Source organism: Cheilinus undulatus, linkage group 15 (assembly GCF_018320785.1).
Source record: "Cheilinus undulatus linkage group 15, ASM1832078v1, whole genome shotgun sequence".
Taxonomy (NCBI): Eukaryota; Metazoa; Chordata; class Actinopteri; order Labriformes; family Labridae; genus Cheilinus; species Cheilinus undulatus.
The window spans coordinates 17,057,862-17,078,970 of record NC_054879.1 but is presented as its reverse complement, the minus strand read 5'-3'; the positions used below and the strand labels follow the sequence as shown (position 1 = coordinate 17,078,970).

Genomic DNA, 21,109 nt, shown 5'->3' with positions numbered 1-21,109 from the left:
GGGGAAATTTTTGCAGAAAAAACCCCACAAAAAATCATCCATCATTCAGCCAATGTAGCGCGGATTTCTTAATACATATATCTTACTTGAGGCAGTACCCAGAACGGAACGCACGAATAACTAAAACGTCATTTATATAAATGCATTAGTGCAATATATGTTGCATTACCTTTCTCCTATGACTGCAGTTTTTGGGCAGTGCCGAAGACCGCCGGAAAATGCCGAAAGCCGAGGTGGCTGCTGGGAAACTACAAACACGAAGAACCGCCATCTTTCTTTGTAACGCGTCTGTAGGGAAAAATAACAACCGATTTGAATTGTTATTTCTGCAAAATAGAGCTATTACAGCAACTCAGCTCCACCTGATATAATACCTAGCACGTTTGAGAAGGAGTTTGTGTGATTTTATTTTAGATAGTGCTCATATTTACGTTAAAAATCACATTAGTTTGGTGTAACCGTTGGACTAACAGAGGTAGTTATCATGGGCCGCTCTCGGAGCCGCAGCTCATCCCGGTCTAAACACTCAAAAAGCAGCAAGCACAGCAAGAAACGGAGCCGGTCTCGGTCACGGTCCAGAGACAGGGAGAGGTCCAAGAAGCGGTCCAAGTCCCGAGAGTCGAAAAGGAGCCGTCGCAGAGATTCTCGCTCCCGTTCCCGGTCAACCACAGCCTCGTCCCGCAGAGAGAGAGCAGCCTCGCCGCCGGAGAGGATCGACATCTTTGGGAGGACGCTGAGCAAGAGAAATGCGCTGGACGAGAAGCAGAGGAAAGAAGAGGAAGAGAGAAGGATAGAGATGGAAAGACAGAGGAAAATGTGAGTATTGTTTTATTAGGGACGCGGTGCTTGTGTTATATAACCTTGGCCGCTCTGGAGTTGGATATGTGCTAAGCTAAACGCTAGCTCGGCTAACTCTTTCCATTTGTATAGACAGCATTGGCGCTTTAGCACGCTAATGCTAAGAAGCTAGCCGCCTTAGCGTGCTAACGTCAGTTAGCCTCTCTAGGGCCTTAAGCTTTGAGATAAATATCCCTGTCAGAGCTGACTGCTGCACTGAAGCTGCCAGCTCATCTTTGCAGGTGATCACTGCATCAAGGATTACTTACGTGGTCACTGGTGGCATTGAACTCGGTGTGTAGTATTATTGTTGTGTTTATTTGACTTGTGCCCAGTGCTAGCAGTTAAATGCATGCATAATATTATCAAAGTTCACGTTTGTTAAAGTGGCCTTTTCTTGCAGAACTCAGTATGCAGTAGGCTATATTTTGTCCTTTTCATTTATGTTACAGTTGCACCAAACTGCAGACATGGTTTCAACTGTATAGACTATCTGTAATGATAATATTATGTTTCAAAGCTTTGGCAATGTTTTATATATGTGTCCTCAGGATAGGTATTGACAGGGGTGAGAGGGACTGGTGCAACTGTAATTTAATGCATTTACTTTTAACTTTAATCATAGATAAACATTATGTTGAGCCCATAGGCAGTTCATGCAACTTGCAGCTCCTTCATTGCACCTTTTGAGCATTTTATTATATTTCTACTTCTTAATATGTTTATTGCTGTTTTTTTATATCCTCTTTTTACTATGTCCTCCTACTTCTCTGTTTGTTTAAGGCTCCATATACACAGGCCTACTCCTTGTATGAGTAAAAGTACTTGGTAGGGATGCACCAATATTATATATTTTTTACCAATATTTTATATTTTTGGGGTGGGGGGGGGGGCGCTTTATGCCTTTGTTGACTGAGAAGGACTAAGGATGGGGATCGAACAGACCTGGTTACCTCCGCCAAGGAGGTTATGGGATCGGGACGGTTTGTTAGTTAGTTAGTTTGTTTGTTAGCAACATAACTTGTGGACGGATTTTGATGAAATTTTCAGGAAATGTCAGAAATGGCATAAGGAAGAACTGATTAGATTTTGGGAGTGATCCGGATCACCGTCTGCTTTCAGGAATTTTTTAAAGGATTCTGTACTGTTGGAAGATAGGGCTAATGGTGGAGGTCTGCGCTAGAGCCCGACCGATATGGGATTTTTGGAGCCGATACCAATATTGGGGGCTAAAAAAAAAGCCGATATCCAATATATTGGCCAATAACCAATATTTTTGCCAATATATGAAAGAAGAACATTGATATACACAGGCTATATACAATAAACATACACAAATGGGTACATGTGAATAACCAGTTGCATTTATCTTTATTTCACAAAGATGCAACTTAGACGACATTAAAATGCTGTATAATAGTCTTATACTGTGGCTGTGGACAATATTAGACAGAAAAATGATAAATGGAGAGCCATATTTACGTCGTTTTGGCAGATATGCACATAGAATATGTTTACAATGTGTTTCTTGATAACCCTGAGGAAGGCCACAAGCTTAAATGTGCCTGTTTTTTAAAGCTGTTCTCTAAAGATCTACTATTAGTGAATTTTTGTCTCCACTCTGTTAGAATATGTCACAGGAAAGATAAACACCGTATGAAAGCTTTTCTGGTTTGTGCTTTTCAAAGTAAAAGCCCGGTTTCCACTTTGCTGCAGCCAAACTGCGCGAGGACAAGGCTGCCTCTGAGTGCTTAGGGGTGGAGAGGGTCCCACGGCAGCAACGCTGCCCGGTGAGAAGAGCGTGCTTTCACGTTTAAGTCTCCAGAACTCTCCAGTAACACCAGAAAAGTTGCTAGATGTGTCTCTGGTTGCTTTTTTGAAAAAGAGTTGTCAGAGGGTTCTGAAAACTCGCTAAATATAGCGACAAAGTCGCTAAGTTGGCAACACTGAGTGAGGGAGAGCTGCTGCACTATGTGTCTGAGAGGGAGGGGACAGGCACTCTGGCTGAGTTCAGCATGGAGACACAACACAGATTGACAGGAGCAGAGAAAGCAAAAAAAAGTTAAAAGTTAATACACCGGCTACATTTGGCCCAATGTTGATTAATCTGTGAAACGCTATAATTGGCCAAATTAATCGGTCCGCCGATAAATTGATCGGGCTCTATTCTGCGCTCTCTGAATGCTTTTCTAGTTCTGTATTGTTAAAATACCTGAAAATCAACAAAGTTTTAGCTTACAAGTCTTACATATCAAGTCTATCAGGCTCAGTGATGTAATGTCAGTTTATAATATCACTGATGTAAAGACAAAGATCAGTTCTTGCAAGGGCAACATAAGCTAAAAACAAATCAGCATTATGCATCCAATGGAACCAAAAAATGGTACCTTTAACTGTGGACTTGAGGAAAAAAATAGACTCTGCCTGCCAGTAGCATGCAATCATAACCCCCTGTGCTGGGAATTACATGCACTCATGACACTTGCTTCAGCTGCTCCAGTACCATTGTCTTCTTTATCTGCTCAGATAAATGCTGTAAAGTGCTCCCAAACTGTGTAGCAAATCCTGTTAGTTAAACATATGCATCCAGTATAGAAATCTATGGTTGAATCAACAGAATTGAAGTGGAATTAATGACTTAAAAGACTGCTATACATGTACATCTCAAAAATTAGAATATCATAAAAAAGTACAATTTTTTTTGTCACTCATTTTAGAAAGTGAAACCCATATATTAAATAAACTCATTACACCTTCCATTACACCAGAGCAGTGCCACAGACTGATCGCCTCCATGCCACACCGCATTGATGCAGTAATTCATGCAAAAGGAGGCCCAACCAAGTATTGAGTGCATAGAAATGAACATACTTTTAAGAGGCCTGACATTTCTGTTTAAAATATCATTTTTATTGATCGTATGTACTATTCTAACTTTCTGAGACACTGAATTTTGAGTTTTCATTATCTGTAAGCCATAATCATCAACATTTCAAGAAGTCTTGAAATATATCACTCTGTGTAATAATATATGGGTTTCGCTGTCTGAAATGTCACAAAAAATATTGAACTTGTTCATGATATTCTCATTTTTTGAGCTGTACCTGTATGTCATGTGTTCAAGTAACCCCAGTAAATCAGATGACGGTCTTGTGTATGCCATGACCTGTTCAAATGCCACATCAAAAAAGACAATTGAATGGATACAACAGACTGAATCATAACTTTCAAACTCAAGCAAGACTCTGTTTGGACCATTTAGAAAAATATAAGAATATAAAAAATAGGGCTGCAGTAATCAGTTCTTTTTGTACTCTATCAATTCTTCTGTTGATCAGTCAAGTAATCTAATAGGAAATATTAATTTTTTTTGTATCAATCACTTTTGCTTTTTTCAAAAGAAGTAGTACTAGACCAATGAGAAAAGAATTTGGGTCCTTTAAATGAACTGCTTCTATATTAAAAACTGGTATTAACAGATTCTCTAAAGAAAATATATTTTACAAAGTGCAATGAAGTTCTAATGGTAGTTCACATTTATTAAAATTAAAATGAAAGGAAGATAAATTACGCCGTGTTTGGGGTTTTAGAGCTCCTCTCCAAGGAACTTTTGGGCGCGAACACTTCTTTCTATTGTTGCTTATTCTTATTTTCTAATTTGTCATTAAAGTAAAGGAACATTTAATCATGCTAACATCCTCTACTTTATGCATGAATGCAATATTTCACATTCTAGCAAGAATAAAGTTCCATCATTTACTAGGTGGTCTGATGATGTCTGAAAGCTGAACTTTTACAATACAGGAATATAGCCTATTTTTCAAAGGGTTTTCACTTTTAATTTGCAACCACATTTTTGTTTGTGAGTTCATCCACCATAAAAATCTGACCTTTTAAGACCATCCACTGACCTGGAGAACACATTTTAAGGGATAAAGCTGAAAGAAAGAGAAAGACAGAAAGAACTGTCGGGTCAATCGGAGAAATTTATAAAATTCCCTGAATGACCGGTCGTGCCAAACACAGCACACCGTGCAACACACGGGGCCATGTTCAAGCTTACAGCGTGGGCATATAAGAATACATGACTGCCTGGAGAAGCCTGGAGAAGTAGAGTCAGACAACACTCATAATATGGTCTTTTTCCACCATGTGGCTCGGTTTGGTTCAGTACAGTACAGTTTATCATGATAAATCCTGGTCTTGCTTGTGTATCTACAGCTGATTTCCCTACAGACTTGCAAGTTGTGATGGAGAATCCATCGCATTTTAGAGATCTGTATCATTTGGCTCAACTCAGTTGGAAAAGCGTGTTGTTTTGCACCCAGATGGTTCCTCCTTTGGTTCCAGAAACTGGCTCTCAAACAGAAGCTAGCTCCTGTTGTTCATATGAAAGGGTGTCTTCTAAAAACGACACGTCATTACCCAGTCCCTTACCACACAATATTTGCTCAGTAGTAGGGCTGAAGGATACTAGAAAAAATAGACATTTCGTTAGTTTTTCTCTATGATATTTTGGGATTTTTAAAATATAACCAGATAAACCAAGTGCCTTTTATGTACATATACTGAATAAAATTAATGTATTTTTTCTGAAATTGGGTCTTTCTATCATTTCTATATTTTGAATATCACACTGTGATACCTCTGACAGTGGCTCTGACACAGAGACGAAGGCTAAGAACCATAGACTGTAGAAAGAATTAGACAAACCATGTGTGGTGTCAGCCATCTGCTTGCTATAGGCAGACTCAAACAACTTTTGAAGCCAATCTATGGCAGCTTCTACATTGTAATCGTGGTCTCAACCAAACTTTGGATCAACCTAACGGCCCACCCACTAAGCGCGACTTCCTGTCCGCTATCTGTCAATCAAATGAGATGCACCAACCAGTCCACAGTGATGTTTTTCTGAAATACAGTCTAAACTAGGGATGTCCCGATCCCAATTGTATGTACCGGATCAGAGCCAATATAAGCATTTTTAATTGATTGGAGATCGGCAGTTTGGTCTGATCAGCCCAGCCGATCATTTACGTCAGCTGTTGTAGACTGAGCACAACTTACAGCAGGGCGTAAATGCATCAGTAACACAACAAAGCAGCAGTAGCAACATTAGCATTCCTGTGTTTAAAATGTCAGCGGTGTAGAAAAACTTCAAACCTGAGAGTGAAAACGGTCCTGTGGCCACTTGCAGCATCTGTAATATGACCGTTTCCAGAGGTGGTAGCAGCAGTTAACATTACAAATTTGATCCGTCGTCTCCGAACTAAACATACAGCGAAATACGTTGACTTCACTATAGCAACAGGCCTCTTCACCGAAGCAACAACTTCTGGACTTTAAGAGAACAGACAAGTACTCTCGAGAGAGCGATAAGTCAACAAAGACAACAAAAAAAGTGGTTGAATTCTTCGCTTTGGACACACATTCCCATCTCCGTGGTAGAGAATTTGGGTTTTTGTCATCTTCTTGAGCTTTTAGACCCACGCTATGCCCTGCCGTCTCGACATTACATTACTGACGTAAATTGCATCTCCTTGCAGTATGACCAATGTGCATACGCACATCTGGATTATGACAGAAATGTGATTTATTGTTCATCCCTACTCAATAGTATATCAGTGTTTCCATCAGGAGAATGTTTATGACAAAAAGGGGGAGCTAATCAGTTAAAGGGGTGCAGCTAGCCTAGTAACTCACTAGAAGACACTTCAAGACTCTTGCCACCTTTCATCTGGCTAAACATGTAGTATGAGGTCTGAAGGGCTGAGTAATTGATATCCTCCACACCAGGCAAAGTGATCAACCTGAGGGGGAAAATATCATTTTTTTTAAAAGTTTATCATAATCAGTGTTTATAGAAATTGTCTGATGGTAAATGCAGTGTTCAGATCCATTTAGAGCTTTAGTGTTATTACTTTTCCCCCTTCCAATTGATGGTATTTTATACTTCTTGCCCGTCATCTGACATTCGCACACGATCAGTATCATGTGACTGCAAACAATTTGTTAGGATCTACAACCCTTGTAGACCTACCAGTTCTCATGAATTAAAATAATTTGTTCTTTGCTTTCCCTTTAACTGTTTGACCAACCGGATATCACAGCAAACCTCTCATACTTTTGATGTTAATGTGCTTTCAATATCTTAGTAGTAAGAACATTTGCCACATGTTCTGACATAAATTTTTGGATAATGAATCCATAAGTAAACAATTACACTGTGCAGCTTTAGAGAAAAACAATTTACTGTGCACCTATAATTACTCGGTTAATATGTATTTGGAGTTTGTGCTTCAATCACATGGACTGTAGTGCTCACTCTTGTGCAAACAGGATCCTGTGGTTGAACCCTAGAACAGCGATATCAGATTGTAATGGCTGCAAAACCAAGAGCACCTTATCAGTTTTCGGTTTGATTCTTTACTCTGTGGCACCTTGTCAGTACTCCTGAAGTCAACTGGAATCTATCAAACCACCATCCCTATGTCCAGTTTGTATTTGCATTGCTTTTTAAAAAAATTCTAATATGCAGCAGCGTCTGCCCATATTAACACAAGATTGAAGTTCAATATAGGTAGTTAAATGTATTTATGGGTTATTAAAAAAGTGTTATGGAATGTTTTAGTATGAATTTTACACAAATAGCACACATTTCATGATTTTTTTTTAAACTTTGTGCTACCATTTTTTATATAGTGTATGCACTGTTGGTATGCATGCTCTCAAATAGTCCATAAAACAGCAGTTGGGTCAGCTGATTCAGCAGGGAAGTTGCTGCTTCAGTAGCTGCTGTTAAAGTGCAACCCTGTCACTTCTCTGCATCATAAAGTACTTCTCTGGTGTCACATTATGGCCACAGCTTGTTCATTGACTGCCGGCAGGTTTGGTCTGAAGGGAGAGGGAAGCTGCCATTGTGAAAGTGTTTGTGGTAGCCAGGGGCACGCAGACACCTGAGACCTGAGCTACTGCTCCACACCTGGCCTTCTAAGTGGCTCTCGTTTACGGCGTAATAGCTGCAGGGCCACTTAACTAGGCATACAAATGTAAATATCATGTCACTGAGACTCGGTAGATAAGGAAGGACTCAGGCATGGGCTGGGTAAGATCTCTGGTTTCCTATTGGCTGACAGGGTGAAATCAAACCCAGGGAGGGTATGTTGTGTGTTTACAGTGGTGCCAGAAGCAATGTGACAACATGACTCTTAGCTCTTAATAGCTTCCTGTTCAGAGTGCGTTTAAAGACAAAAAAGAAGCATTTAAAAGTGGTTTCAACAAGCAAACAGGATGGCAGGTGACCACCATCCATCAGCTGTTGTATTGGTCAGGCTCATTCATTCAAAGCATTGATGCTGCTGTAGTTACATAATATAGATGGACTGTGTTGTATGCAGCTAACTGAAGGTTTGGCCTTATCAGTAGTTTTGCATATAATGGGCCTCAGTGACTTTGAATAAAGGTGTTGGTTACAATGAAGATGTGAGGGAGTTTGGGCATTGGCTCCATTTACGTTGTCCCTTAGAATTCTTTTAGTTTACTGGGGACAGGGATTGTAAGTTTTATATATATATTTTTTTTTATATTGATGACCTCAGTATTCCTTTTACATCAGAGTCCTTAACAGAACTGCTGTCAGTACTTTATTATTACTGTAGAAAAGTAGTTTTAATTGGTCAAACATGAGTTCTGTTTTGAAATCAATTTGTGTGTCTATTGTATATTGCTTCAAAGCAGTGTGTTTCCCCTCCAAACTACTGTATTCATTCAAGTAACTTGCCAAAACCTACATTGTCGAGGGATGCACAATATTGGATTTTGCCAATATCTGATATGCTGATATTTACAGAATAATTTAAGATGATATCAATACCGATATTTAAATGTAATTTAGACCCAGAACTTCAGTCCTTAAGACTGACCTCAGACTTTAAAGTGGAAGGAACAATGACGAATAAAGAGACTTTATTTGACGGTCTGTTGGTCCAGACTAAAACTCCACTATCTTATTTGTTCATACAGCCAGTATTTACAACGGATGTAGGCAGATTTTTATAGCCAGAATAAGAGTTGTAAATGTCGGCAGAAATGTTTATATCGGCAGATAAAGACATTTCACTTTATAAGCTCATATCTGCCAATAATGTCATGCTGATAATATCGTGCATCCCCTAACATTATCTTTTTCAGTCATATTTAACAGATCATGATGGCGTTTTATTTACCTTCACCAGTCATTTTACCTAAACTTAGGTACATCAATATGTAACTTTGTATCACCATGTTTAATACCTAACTACTATTCATCTCACCGTTTTCTACACTTATGCCAACACTGTAGTGATGCACGAAGTATTTTTTTGAACTGATACTGATAACCGCTAATTTCCTACTCCTGCCGATAACGGATAAGAACCGATAATTTTTTCTCAATTGTTGATTTTAAAAAAGAAGTTTGTTTGATGTATTTAAGCACATCTGTGGGTAAGAAGGGGTTAATATGTAGTGAGCAAAGATCTCTATAATGAATTCTAACTGACATCACTCCTGTTTACATCAAAAAACAAAGAAGTATTCTGACTTTACAACTGTCCTTTTTTTAGTTAAACATTTGTGTACCAAAGTAAAATACAAACAACTGTCATACGTTCTCCCTTGAAATAAATTTAAGTATCTTGTCAAGTGGTCAAATCTTACATTTCAGTCAACTAAACAAGAATTCAGCTGACTCATGTCAAATTACACATAAAACCAAATAATTACAGGCTGTCATTCTTAACAGATGGAGATGTGTGGGGGTCTGTTTTTTTCTTTTTGCTGCATAAATCAGAAATAAAGAGAGCTGATGTTTTACATAAAGATTAAAAATATGTACTGACTGAGGTCATATCAGAGATAGGTTCAAATGTAAAGTCCACCGTGGTCTGTGAACTTCTGTTCCTAATGTCGATCAGACTGAATGAAACCACATCAAACATAGCAGGCAGGGAAATGTCTATGAAAGCAACAGTGGATCAGGAGACTGTGAGACTGATTTTGTCATTTTTTTTTAGCATTGCACCTTTTGGCTCTAGCAAACTTTCGGCAGTTTACGATGCCTGCTGAATCAACACTCTGCCTAGCTTTGGCTTGGTCCTAATGCCCACGGCTCGCAGCTACTGCCACTTCTTTTTAAATTCGTTGGTATGAAGACTTTAAAGTGACTTTTAAGATCCGTTGTCTTAAACTTCTTGTGCCAGAACTTTTTCCCTCTCTTTGGAATCTTTGTGGGGCAAGTTTTACAAACACTGTCCTGTTATCCTCCCTAAATACTGAATACTTCCACCTTGTTTTAGCCTCTTACCGCTAATACTGCTCCCTCTTCTTCTCTGGTGGTTAACAGCGGGTCTCATACTGCAGCGCCACATACTGTTTCAGAATGTATTTTGTGAGAAAGAAAACAAATGCCTTTATTATCTGTGGATTTTATTGGTTAATATTTTATTATCAGGATAATAAAAATATGTAAAATATATGCAATATCTGCCGATAATTATCGTGCATCCCTACAACATTGTATTACTATTTTTAACAAACCAGACTTTCTACAAAGTAAAGTCAAATTTTGATATGTACTGATTTAGCTCTGGTCAGAGCAGGCACCCACGTTCACAGACTGTATTCTTCGTCCAGTCAGTGCACTGGATGTTGGATGGATTCCTGCTCTTGGTGCAAGCTTGGTGCATGCCCCCCATATATGCCGTCTCTCATCGGCTAACTATCTAAGTAAAGGCAACAGAGGCCAAAAATAATCTTGGAAAAAATTCTGGACAGATGCTTTTTCTCTCAAGTGAGTTGATTTAAAGTCACATTTCTGGACCCACGAGACTCGATAGCAGTATTGATCAATTCCATTGATTTTCAGGTTTAGCAAAATGCAGAACAATGTTCTTGTGCAACCTTTTTGCAGTCTCCGTCCTTGATAATTTACCTTTAAATTCGCCATCCAGGACTATTCTCTTGTGCATGCCTTAACTCTCGATGGGGAGTGACCACAGTGACTGTAATTTTATGGCCTTGTGGTCAGCCTCGCTGTGTGGATGTAGTGGAAATGCAGATCGACAAAACCAACCTGCATGCTAGAACAAGCCAGTGGAAAATCAACCCTGTCAAAGCTGTTTATTACAGTGATAGAACTTAGATTTTAAAGAGCTTAGGCAGGAATCATTGATGTGGAAAAATGGTGAACAATACTGTTCGTCCTTGTTTATGCAGTTGATCAGTGTTATGATAAAATGAGCCCCAGATTTATTCATGTCTTAATTCTGTCCTCCTTTCATTTCTTTTCTCCACCTCTAGTCGGCAGCAGGAGATCGAGGAGAAGCTGATCGAAGAGGAGACAGCGCGGCGAGTGGAGGAGCTGGTGGCCAAGCGAGTGGAGGAGGAGCTTGAGAAGCGGAAGGACGAGATCGAGCGGGAGGTGCTGCGGCGTGTGGAGGAGGCGAAGCGCATCATGGAGCGGCAGCTGCTGGAGGAGCTGGAGAGGCAGCGGCAGGCCGAGTTGGCAGCTCAGAAGGCCAGAGAGGTAACGCTCGGTCGTTTGGAACGAAGCCCCCTTCCTTCCCTAAATACCCCCCCAACCCTTGAACCCCTATCCCTATTTCCCCCCCAGTCACCTGCTCTGACTGGTGCCTTACTACCACTGATATTAGGATGGAGGGACCTCCCACTCCTCCTTATTTATGTTTAGAAAGGATTCACGCCATGGTAGAAGCAGCATTTCAGGAGAGAGTTTCAAGGCCCAGTAGAGGCCATTCAGAAAGGAAATTACGAATCTAGATTAACAGCACTATACTAGGTTCTTTCTTTGCATGCAAAATGAAGCTGACAATATGTAGAACAAATATAGGCATCTTAAAGCATTTTAAATTACTTCTACTATCAAGAAGTGTCATTAGTTTGGTCATTTCTAAGTTCATGAATATCTAAAATAAGAGTATTTGTACAGAAGCTGTAACACACTGGTTCATTTGCTATATCAGAAATTAAACTTTACAATCAGCCACATCTGCTTGTTTTATTATTACCCATAATATTCATTTTTATACAGCCAGCTGTTCAGATAAAGCCTAAAATTACAGAAAAGCAAGGCTCCTAACAACTTGTTTCATGACAAGATAAAGAATGTACATTGTAAGGCTTATATTTGTGATCTCAAGGAGATTTCTTGATATCCCAGGGACAGTTTTGCCATGGCAGGGTTACAAAAAAGCCTTTTTTAATATCATATTTTATCCCCTAGATTTTTTTTTGTGTTTTGCTTTTTTGATTTTAAGCATCTCTGTTGATGTCTGTGATAAAACAAACTGTCTTTTTCCTTTAAGATGATATTTCTGCTTTACAGTAACCACCTCTGTACATCGCTGGCCACTTTTAAACTTTCCAGACGTCAAAAATAGAAGAGAAGACAAACCATAGTTTATTTAATGTAGGCTTTTGTTTGACTTCTACTACAAAGCCCAGTCTTGTAATGGTTTTAAGTTCTTACAGGACCCATCTTCAGCCACTTTAGAGTTAGCACAAGCTCAGACGGAATAAAGGTAGACAGCAGTCTGTGCCCCACCTCCCTGGGCGTCGTTAAGAAAATGGGATTTGTTTACACTACAGTAATAATGTATTGTGAATGAGAGGGGGCAGCTAAAGCCTAGTGACCCCAACTTGTACACGGAGCAATCAGTGGCTCGGTACTAATAGGGTGAGAAATGTAGTCCGATGGCACCTCCTGGTCTTTTTCGGTCATCTCTTTTCTCCCTTATGCTGTGTCTGCATGCTACCACTCTGCTCTGTCTGATTCTCCAGCTCTTAGTCATGAAGTGTTGCATTTAGTAGAACTAGCACAGCTCTTCTGTAGGTGAAGTATTCAGATGAAAAAGCTTCAGTTAGACGCCTACAGAGTCATCGATATTGCACAAGGCCAACTTTACTCCAGAAATCTGAGATTTAAACAATATTTCATGTGTAGAGATGTTGTATATTTTTTTTTTTTTTTTTTTTTTTTTTTCACTGACAGAGAGTTTGTCCCGTACAGGTTTTCTTTACCAGCCACCCCCCCCCCCCCCTTTACCTTCTCTCTAACAAGGACACATACCGATGGACTGCTTCATTTCATGTTTTACTGTATAACAGGGTTAACTTTCTCAGGTCTGACCTTTTATCTGTCAATATTTTTTCTCATATTTATGATTTTAAAGAGCTTTTTCTCCTCAGAGAAACAAATGTACTGTGTTTTTACTCATGACCTGCTTTTCCTATAGGGTTGCTGCTAAGTTTGATATTGTTATCTGTAAATACATTTGTGTTGTTTTTATTTTGGAAACACATCTCACCAACCTTCCTAACTAGCACTTGACCTGAGCTGGCCTGCAGCCTTTCAGCTCAGCCCGTGACTCATGTCCTGTACTGTAAGTGTACCGTGGTCCGGTCTTCCTCGATCACACACAGACACACCACTTTGTACTGTACTCTCCTTCACTCTCCCATCGTCTCAGTGGGGACTGAGCCGCTAAAGAAAAGGAAAAAACTATTTAAAACAAAGAATGAGCTGTGGCTGCAGGCGCAGGCTAAGCAGTACAGAGATCAGTTATAAAGAGGAATGCCGCGGGCGCGGTATGGCAGAATACCCCCCATACCTACCTACCTACCTACCCACCCACCCACCCCAGGAGCGCTTCTCTGTCTCTGCAGGGGCCACACAGTCCGGACGAGACAGTAAATATTCAACCGTTTAATGCCGAAAGCTTTCACCAGTTGTGTAGGTACACAGGCAAGGAAAATGCGTAGGTATACGTGCATTGGTGAGCCAAAACTATTCCCTCCTTTATTTGTATCCTTTTTTCTCTTGCTTATAATGATGTTAAAAACCAGCAAATGTATTTTCTTCTAGATTGTATTGTCTGTCATTTATATCTGTCTTCTATCTATGAGTGTGATGAGTGGGTTTCCCCTTTTTTAAATTCATGTGTTTAAGTTTTAATGTGAGCACCATAAGCATTTAATTTTTTCTAGGAGGGTATTAACAGCAGTAGAGGGAGGGGGAAAATAGCGGGTTAATTTCCCCCCAGTTTCTTTATGCTTTTGCCCCATTTTTTGTATTTTTAAACCAATTCAGGCTGACTGCAAAGAATGCCGCAGTGTGGTTATGTGCGAGAGGCTAAACAAACTTCTCTGTGGTGCATTGAGTTAGTTTTTTTTTGTGTATGTGTGTGCTGGGGTGGCGAGTGTGTGTGTGACAATTAGAGGGCAAGCGTGTGTGTATGTATGGACATAAAATGCTTTGTGGCCGTAGCCTGTTCGTGCGCTAACATGGAACTGTGTCACCCGTCTAGGAGGAAGAAAAATCTAAGCGGGAGGAGCTGGAAAAAATCCTGGAGGAGAATAACCGCAAGATCGCCGAGGCTCAGGCCAAACTGGTACGCCCTGCTCCATGAATGGCAAAACTGCTGCTTTTCTGCTTCTTTTTTGATACATTTCTGTCATATTCATAACCCTCAATTTAACCGTTTTTGCATGCTGCCTTGGTTTCTGTGAAATGAGTACAACCATTCATCCACTTTGGGGCTACACTCTTTATGTCCTTAGACCCTGAAAACCATGCTTGTATAATATTTTAACACAAAGATGAGCTTGTTTTGCCCCTCAAATCTGTTATTTTAAGCTCTATAAAACCATGATTGACCTCAGGAAAATCTCAGGGGCCACTTGGTATTGGTTGTTTAGGGACGAAAAAGGGTGAAAACTTAACCAAAAAAAAACATTGTGTAAATGATCAAGGCACTAGAGATTGTTCTGAAAATGTTAGAGGCTTTTATTTTTTTTAATTTACACTTTTCAAGCTTCCTCAAATGCCTAGACCATTCTTAACAATATTTTGGTCTTAAATTTTCCACCCTTTTTTAAGCACTCCAAGCACTTCCATTAGCTCTGGTGATTCCAGGGATACACGAAGCACTTTTTTGTCTCTCTTTTTCATATGTTAACTGAATATTAGTTGTGATTGGACGTATACCTGCCATTCATATAAACTAGACTAATTTATTACTACATAAAATGGATATGACTATTGCGCATATGATGTCTAGCCAATCAGATCACATTAGGGAGACAGGAGTGTGAAGACGGAGTCAGAGGGGAAAACACAACTGGCAGCTTTGTCAAAGTAGTGCACTTTAGAATAATTAATCTTTTCAGCCAACGGCAAAGTCACACACTGATATAGATAAGCAGCCAAAATGGAGCACCGGCCCTGATAACCAGCCAGTAACTGGTCAATAACTGGCCAATAACTGGTTGACCCCTAATGAATATGTACGTAATGAATGTAAATTATAAAATAAGTCCGCCATTGCTCCTTAATGTCTCATTTCTGCACCTTGTGCCATCAAACATTTCCCCCTATTTTTTTTTTTTTTTTTTGTTTACTGTTCCCTTGATTTCTTTTCAACCTATATCAAGTTTTCAGAAGACATGTCAAATCAGATTATTCCAGTGACTGTGCACTGGACACCAAGTCAAAGAAGTGAAGAATGAAGTGGTTCTAAAGTGGGCATAGTACTGCTCCAAATGAACCACAAAGAGGCTGATTTAATTGCATGATTTGTAGTCGTGTCAAGGCATGATATATTTATTTATAGAGCACTATTTATACATATAACAATTCAAAGTGCTTAAAGGGCCACAAAAAGACTAATAAAACCAAGAAAATGAAACATGACAAAGAGCCAAAACAAGATATCACAATAAAAGACATCAAAATTAAGGATCAGACAATCATTAAAAAAATAGTAGGAAAAATTATTCAGCTAATTATTTCAATTCATTGAACCCACTGAAATTCTGATAGACATTTTAAATGCTGATTAAAGCATCAGATCAATGAAAAAAGTACAGAATGAATTAAATAGTTGTTTAAAAAATGATAGGAGACAACTTAAAGAAGTGCAGCGGTTAATAAAATGTTTTAACACCTATTTAAAAACAGAAAACAGACGTAGAAAGTGTGATCATACGATATAACAATCACTATAGATTATACACATCTGATTATATCACTAGTTTAATCAGCGCTGTCATCACAAGTGATATTACACTGGATTAAGGAAAACATAAGAAAAAAGTACATCTGGAAGGAAAAAGAACAAGAAATAAAAGAGTACTTGTGTACTCTATACTACTGTCTCAATTTAGCATATTTGAGTGCTGCTAAGTGCATAATTAATTGTTTCCTCCAGTTTATCATCACTTAAATGTGCATTAGAGTGCTCTCCAGCGTTCTAAACTTTTGTCCTGGCAAAGACGGGCATCAGCACATGTGACAGCTTCAGATAAACTTTTGGTTCCCAAAGTTTGGGTCACGAGATTCTACGAGTGTGTTGCCTTCCATAAAACAAAGCCCATTTTAAATTTATTTAAAATTATATATTTTACCCATTATTGTAAAAACATAAACATAAAATTAGTTCAGTTTAAAATAAAACTGTAGTATTTGGTGAGATTTACACCAAAATTAAAGTAAGGTTAAAAAATAAATCATATGCAAGTCTGCACAACTAAGCTTTAACCATCTACAGACACACTGGGGGTCCCCAGGTCTAGCACTGTAATTATGGGGGTGGTGGGCTGAAAACCTTGGGAACCTCTGAGTTAAATAATGAGTAGCCATACAATCATTAACTCAAACATGTAAATATGTTAAAAGAAGGAAAAAAACCCTTGGTGTCAGAATTGTAGCAAAACTTCGTAAATGGGTTAACCCTTTTACTCCTAGCGTGTCGTCGACGACGTGCTGTTGAAGCACACTTTACATGACCATAATTGCATGACTGTTTGTGCTATCGGAAAAATTCAGACAGTTTCTGAAAGCTAAGAAACTGTGCTTTACAGCCAGCATGTGGTTATTTCTGTAATTTCCCCTTTTCCCACTAAGATTCTAGCATAAAGTCCCCCCCCCCATTTTTTGTGTGTCTTCATTTTAAACTGTTAAAACACTTAACATGCAGTAATATGTAAATAACTGCCATATATTAAAAGTTCTAAGTATTGTGGAAAAATCGGCAAAAGCACATACTCACGGGACATTTTCTGGGCCTTTTATGGTTAAAATAAGAAAAGATCCCAGCAACTCAGTTTTAATTTAAACAGTTTAAAAAAAAAAACACTTTTTAAACATGCAGTACATTGTACACACCTGCCAGATATTAAAGTATTCCAGAATAATGGGCGAAAGCACTTACAAGACACTTTCTGTGCCATTTATAGTTAAAATAAGAACGTGTCCAGAGGCTCAGGAGTTAAAGGGTTAAAAGGACAAATTTTCTCTAGAGTGCTTGATGAATGATACCCTATGGTTTCAGCTCAATTTAGGGATAATCCCTCCAAGGTTTGAACCTTAAAAGTTTAATCAGTTGGCTTTATTTTTCACTTGTAGCTCCTAAGTAACTCATTATTTTGCAGCTTTTTAATTTAATAGATATTTTTATTTTGGCTACATAAACCTTTAGAAAGCAAACATCAAGCAAAATCAGTGTTCATCAGACTTGTTAATCAGTATCTGAAAAGGACGAGGGGAGGCTTCTTTTTGACTATCCTGCACCCTCAGAGGAATAACTCAGAAAACCCAGAAAGTAAACAATACAAAGAAATATAAATGTTATACTTTCAGTTAATATCTTTAATCTGACAATTCTATCTGTGAACATTGTATGCTCTGATTATTTAACAGTTTAAAGTTATGAGCAGCAACACAGAGTCAGTCCATCATATCTAAATCATGATGATGACTGACTGAGTGCTAATATTGTGTACAGAAGTTGAACTTCTTGTGCATTTTAACAAAAATTTTAAAGATGTAAAATCTGATCCTGCTAATCTGCAAAATGTTTGACTAACTGTTTAGAGGCACCCCTGCCCCTCTCTGCATGTTTTTAAAACATTGTTTTATTTGTTTGAAAGGTAACTCTCCCAATCACTTCTAACTTTAATCTCTGTCGGTACTTTCTAAGAAAGGTAAGCGTAGTTAGTAAGTGTAGAACAAAAACAGGGACATGTAATGTGTTCTCTTTTTGTGCTCTCAATGCCACTAATGTGTCTTTCATTATAAATCCTCAAGTGATTGAGACCTTGAGGCTTTTACCACAACATAACCGAATAACTTAATAGTTCTTTTGGCAGGGACTGCTTCTATTGAGTGGCTTTGAAATGATGGTTATCAGCCGTGGTTAACAATCCACTGGGTTTGTTTTTCCTCTTGGCTATATAAGCTTAAGTCTGACTAATTTACACACTGTGTTTGTTCGATTCAGGCGAGCAAACAGCTGCACACAAAAAGAAAGCAGACAGAGTAATGCTGGATCTTCAAGGGGGGATAAAGAAAATGCCAGCAGTCTGTGGGCTCTTGGTTTGAAGGATTATTGTTTTCTGTCCCTGTCTGACCTCATTGTTTGTGTGCATCTGACAGGCCGAGGATCAGTTGCGTATTGTGGAGGAGCAGAGAAAGATTCACGAGGAGCGCATGAAGCTGGAGCAGGACCGTCAGAGACAGCAAAAGGAGGAGCAGAAAATCATCCTGGGAAAGGGCAAGTCCAGGCCCAAGCTCTCCTTCACCCTCAAGGCCACCGAATGAGACTGCTCCCTCTGCGTCCTGCCTTCATCCCTCATCCAGCTCTCCCTCCTCATCACCCAGCCCCCTCTCCTCCTCTACAGAACGATCGCTTCGTTTTGGAAGTGCTGATGGAAGGCCGAGGAAAAGGGGGTGTGACCCGGCGTGAAAACGAGCCATGTTGTTCCAGCCGGCCTTGGAAGAGGAGGCTGTTCTTATCCCCCTTGAATGACCTGACTGCTCCCTCCATCCCTCCTCTCCACACAGAAGACTCTTGTTTGTGCTTTTTTCTCGGTTTTATTTTTTAGGGAACTTGAACTTTTGATGTAGAATGCTATAACATGTCCCCACAGTCTTAACTCCGGTGTAACAGCGAGTATCTGTGCGCCTGTGCTCTTCTTCTTACATGTCTTTACAGCCAGCAAACTACAATAGACGTCAGTCCCTGATATAGACGATTATGTGTGACTCTGTCTAGCTCAGCTTACTGTAACGCTCATGTGCAGCTTGGGAGTCGTCCTGTGGTTTCCTGTTTTGATTTCTTTTTAAAGTAAGGTCTCCAAAGTGGCTGTCGCAGCCGTTAAAAGCACAGTTAACTTCCCGTCCAATTGAAAGACTCGTGTCTTCCACCGTCTTTACTTCTGTAACCCTCATCTTTAAATTAATAGCTCCAGCTTTGTTGCTTTTTATGTTTTTAATAAATTACAAAGTTGTTTATATTTTGCACGAACATCCATGCTGAGTAATCAGATACCAAGTTTGCTTGAGTACGTTCGTTCACATTTAGCGTTAATACATCTTAGATTGAAACTTGGTGTCAATAAAGCTGCATTTTCTAACGAGTGGTCATGTTTGGCTCAGTACAGTTTGATACTGTAGACCCCACAGACACCTGTACCCTCACTCGCTAAATGTGTGTAGCGCCACCCTTTAGGGTTGGATAGGTATGCTTAGTACCGCTACAGAAGGGTGCCTCAGTATGGGTCAGTTATTCTGGGACCCTTTCCAACTTTTGATAATGGAAAAACAAATAAATGCGTACCATGCCATGCTGAACTGAACAAGGCTGCTCGATGAAAATGCACTATAACACCCAGAAATAATTTTGGTGTCATTTTATAAACGACTTTTGCGACTTTTCTGCTGTTAAGGATCCACAAATATGTAATGAGATCCACAAATATCTTTTGTTCGGGTTTTCTTGCCCTGTACTCAGGCTCTCAGGCTACGCATGGCTTGCTTGTGTTCATCCACCATGCAGGTCACCTTTTGCCTCGAATTAAGTCATTTCAATCTACCCGGCACCCCAGAAAGTTTATTTACTAAATAGTGGAGGTTTTAAGATGAATTGCATTAATCATAACTAGTGCATTTACATTTTTAATCACATGCTTTGTTGTACTTTGACTCAAGCTCCCTGCAGCCACAGTGATTTACAATAAGTCCACTTCTCCTTTTCATTGCCTTGTCTCATTTGAGGGATGCACAATATTGGATTTTTGCCTATATTCAATATGTTAATATTTACAAATTAATTTTAGCCAATATTGATATGGTATTTAAATGTAGTTCAGACCTAACACTTCAGTCCTGAAAGCTCACTTTAAAGTGTAAGGAATGATGATGAATAGACTTCAGCTGACCTGGGTCTGTTAGTCCTGCCTAAAACTCCATAAACTTTTTTATCCATATTGCAGATATTTACAGCTGCTTTATAGCCAGAATATCATCACCAAAATTGACTTTTTAAGCTAATATCTGACGATACTGATATCATGCCAATAATATCGTGCATCCCAATCTCATTTCACTTTTAAAAACTGACAGCTCAGTAGACAAGTCAAAAGTCATCTGCACCTTGAGTTATCAAACCTTTACCAGTTTACGGTCCCCATATTTCTTTTACAACCCATAATAGGTTCATTACTTACCTAAAAAACAGTGAAAAAAAATCCAAAATGAAAAGAAAAATCTACTTAAAATGCAAAATGGTGGATTTAAAATTTGATTAATTGCAATTATCTACAGAAACTCTGAGATTAATCTTTATTAAATATATGAATCTTTTGACAGCCCTAATTTGACCATTTCCAGTGAATCCTTGATTTGGTGGGTTGTAACCCAAAAGTCAGTCCCACATGTGTGCCAGGGGGAAAAAAAATGTGGAGCCAAAAGTCTGTGATACGCCTTTATTTTGAAGGATATATCTTTAGTTCAATCTTGGATCTAAACTGCACCAGTTTTTCATCTTAAATGTTCAGTTTTGATTGAAATTTTGGGTCATGATAAGTTGTTGAGGAGGTGTGGTTTGGCCCTGATGCAAGAAGCCCTGCTTTGAATGTATAGTAATGACTGAATGAAAGATAAAAGCTGTGAAGATGCACCGTTAGCTTCTTTGTAAGCAATAGACCATGTGTGAAGGGGCTAGCTGTGCCTTTTTAACATCTTTTCACCCTCATTTTGTCATAAACGTGCTTTTAAGTCTGTTGATGGGGCAGTCTTTTCATGCCGGCATGTTTGCAGGTTTTCACTACCTAACCAGTCCAGATGAAGACATCCCAGACCACTTCCCTGTCCTTAGTACACATTGAGATAGGGCCACATCTCACATTGAGGACCACATAGTATCTGATTACTTAG

The 21,109-nt window shown here is 39.2% G+C and overlaps 1 protein-coding gene across 1 annotated transcript; it reads left to right on the top strand.

The window, feature by feature from the left end:
• Positions 1-251: 251 nt before the first annotated feature.
• Positions 252-19,186, top strand: arglu1a (arginine and glutamate rich 1a). The gene is made up of 4 exons (XM_041806624.1): positions 252-816; positions 11,176-11,401; positions 14,202-14,285; positions 18,329-19,186. Exons 1-4 carry the CDS (start codon positions 485-487, stop codon positions 18,491-18,493), a joined length of 807 nt encoding a protein of 268 aa, XP_041662558.1. The 5' UTR covers positions 252-484; the 3' UTR covers positions 18,494-19,186.
• Positions 19,187-21,109: the final 1,923 nt, after the last annotated feature.

Excerpts from the sequence above, each read along its gene's own strand:
- arglu1a (XM_041806624.1), top strand. The coding sequence starts at position 485 with ATGGGCCGCTCTCGGAGCCGCAGCTCATCCCGGTCTAAACACTCAAAA. Across the intron at positions 817-11,175 it reads ATGGAAAGACAGAGGAAAAT|TCGGCAGCAGGAGATCGAGG; the intron begins GTGAGTATTGTT and ends CTCCACCTCTAG. Across the intron at positions 11,402-14,201 it reads CAGCTCAGAAGGCCAGAGAG|GAGGAAGAAAAATCTAAGCG; the intron begins GTAACGCTCGGT and ends TCACCCGTCTAG.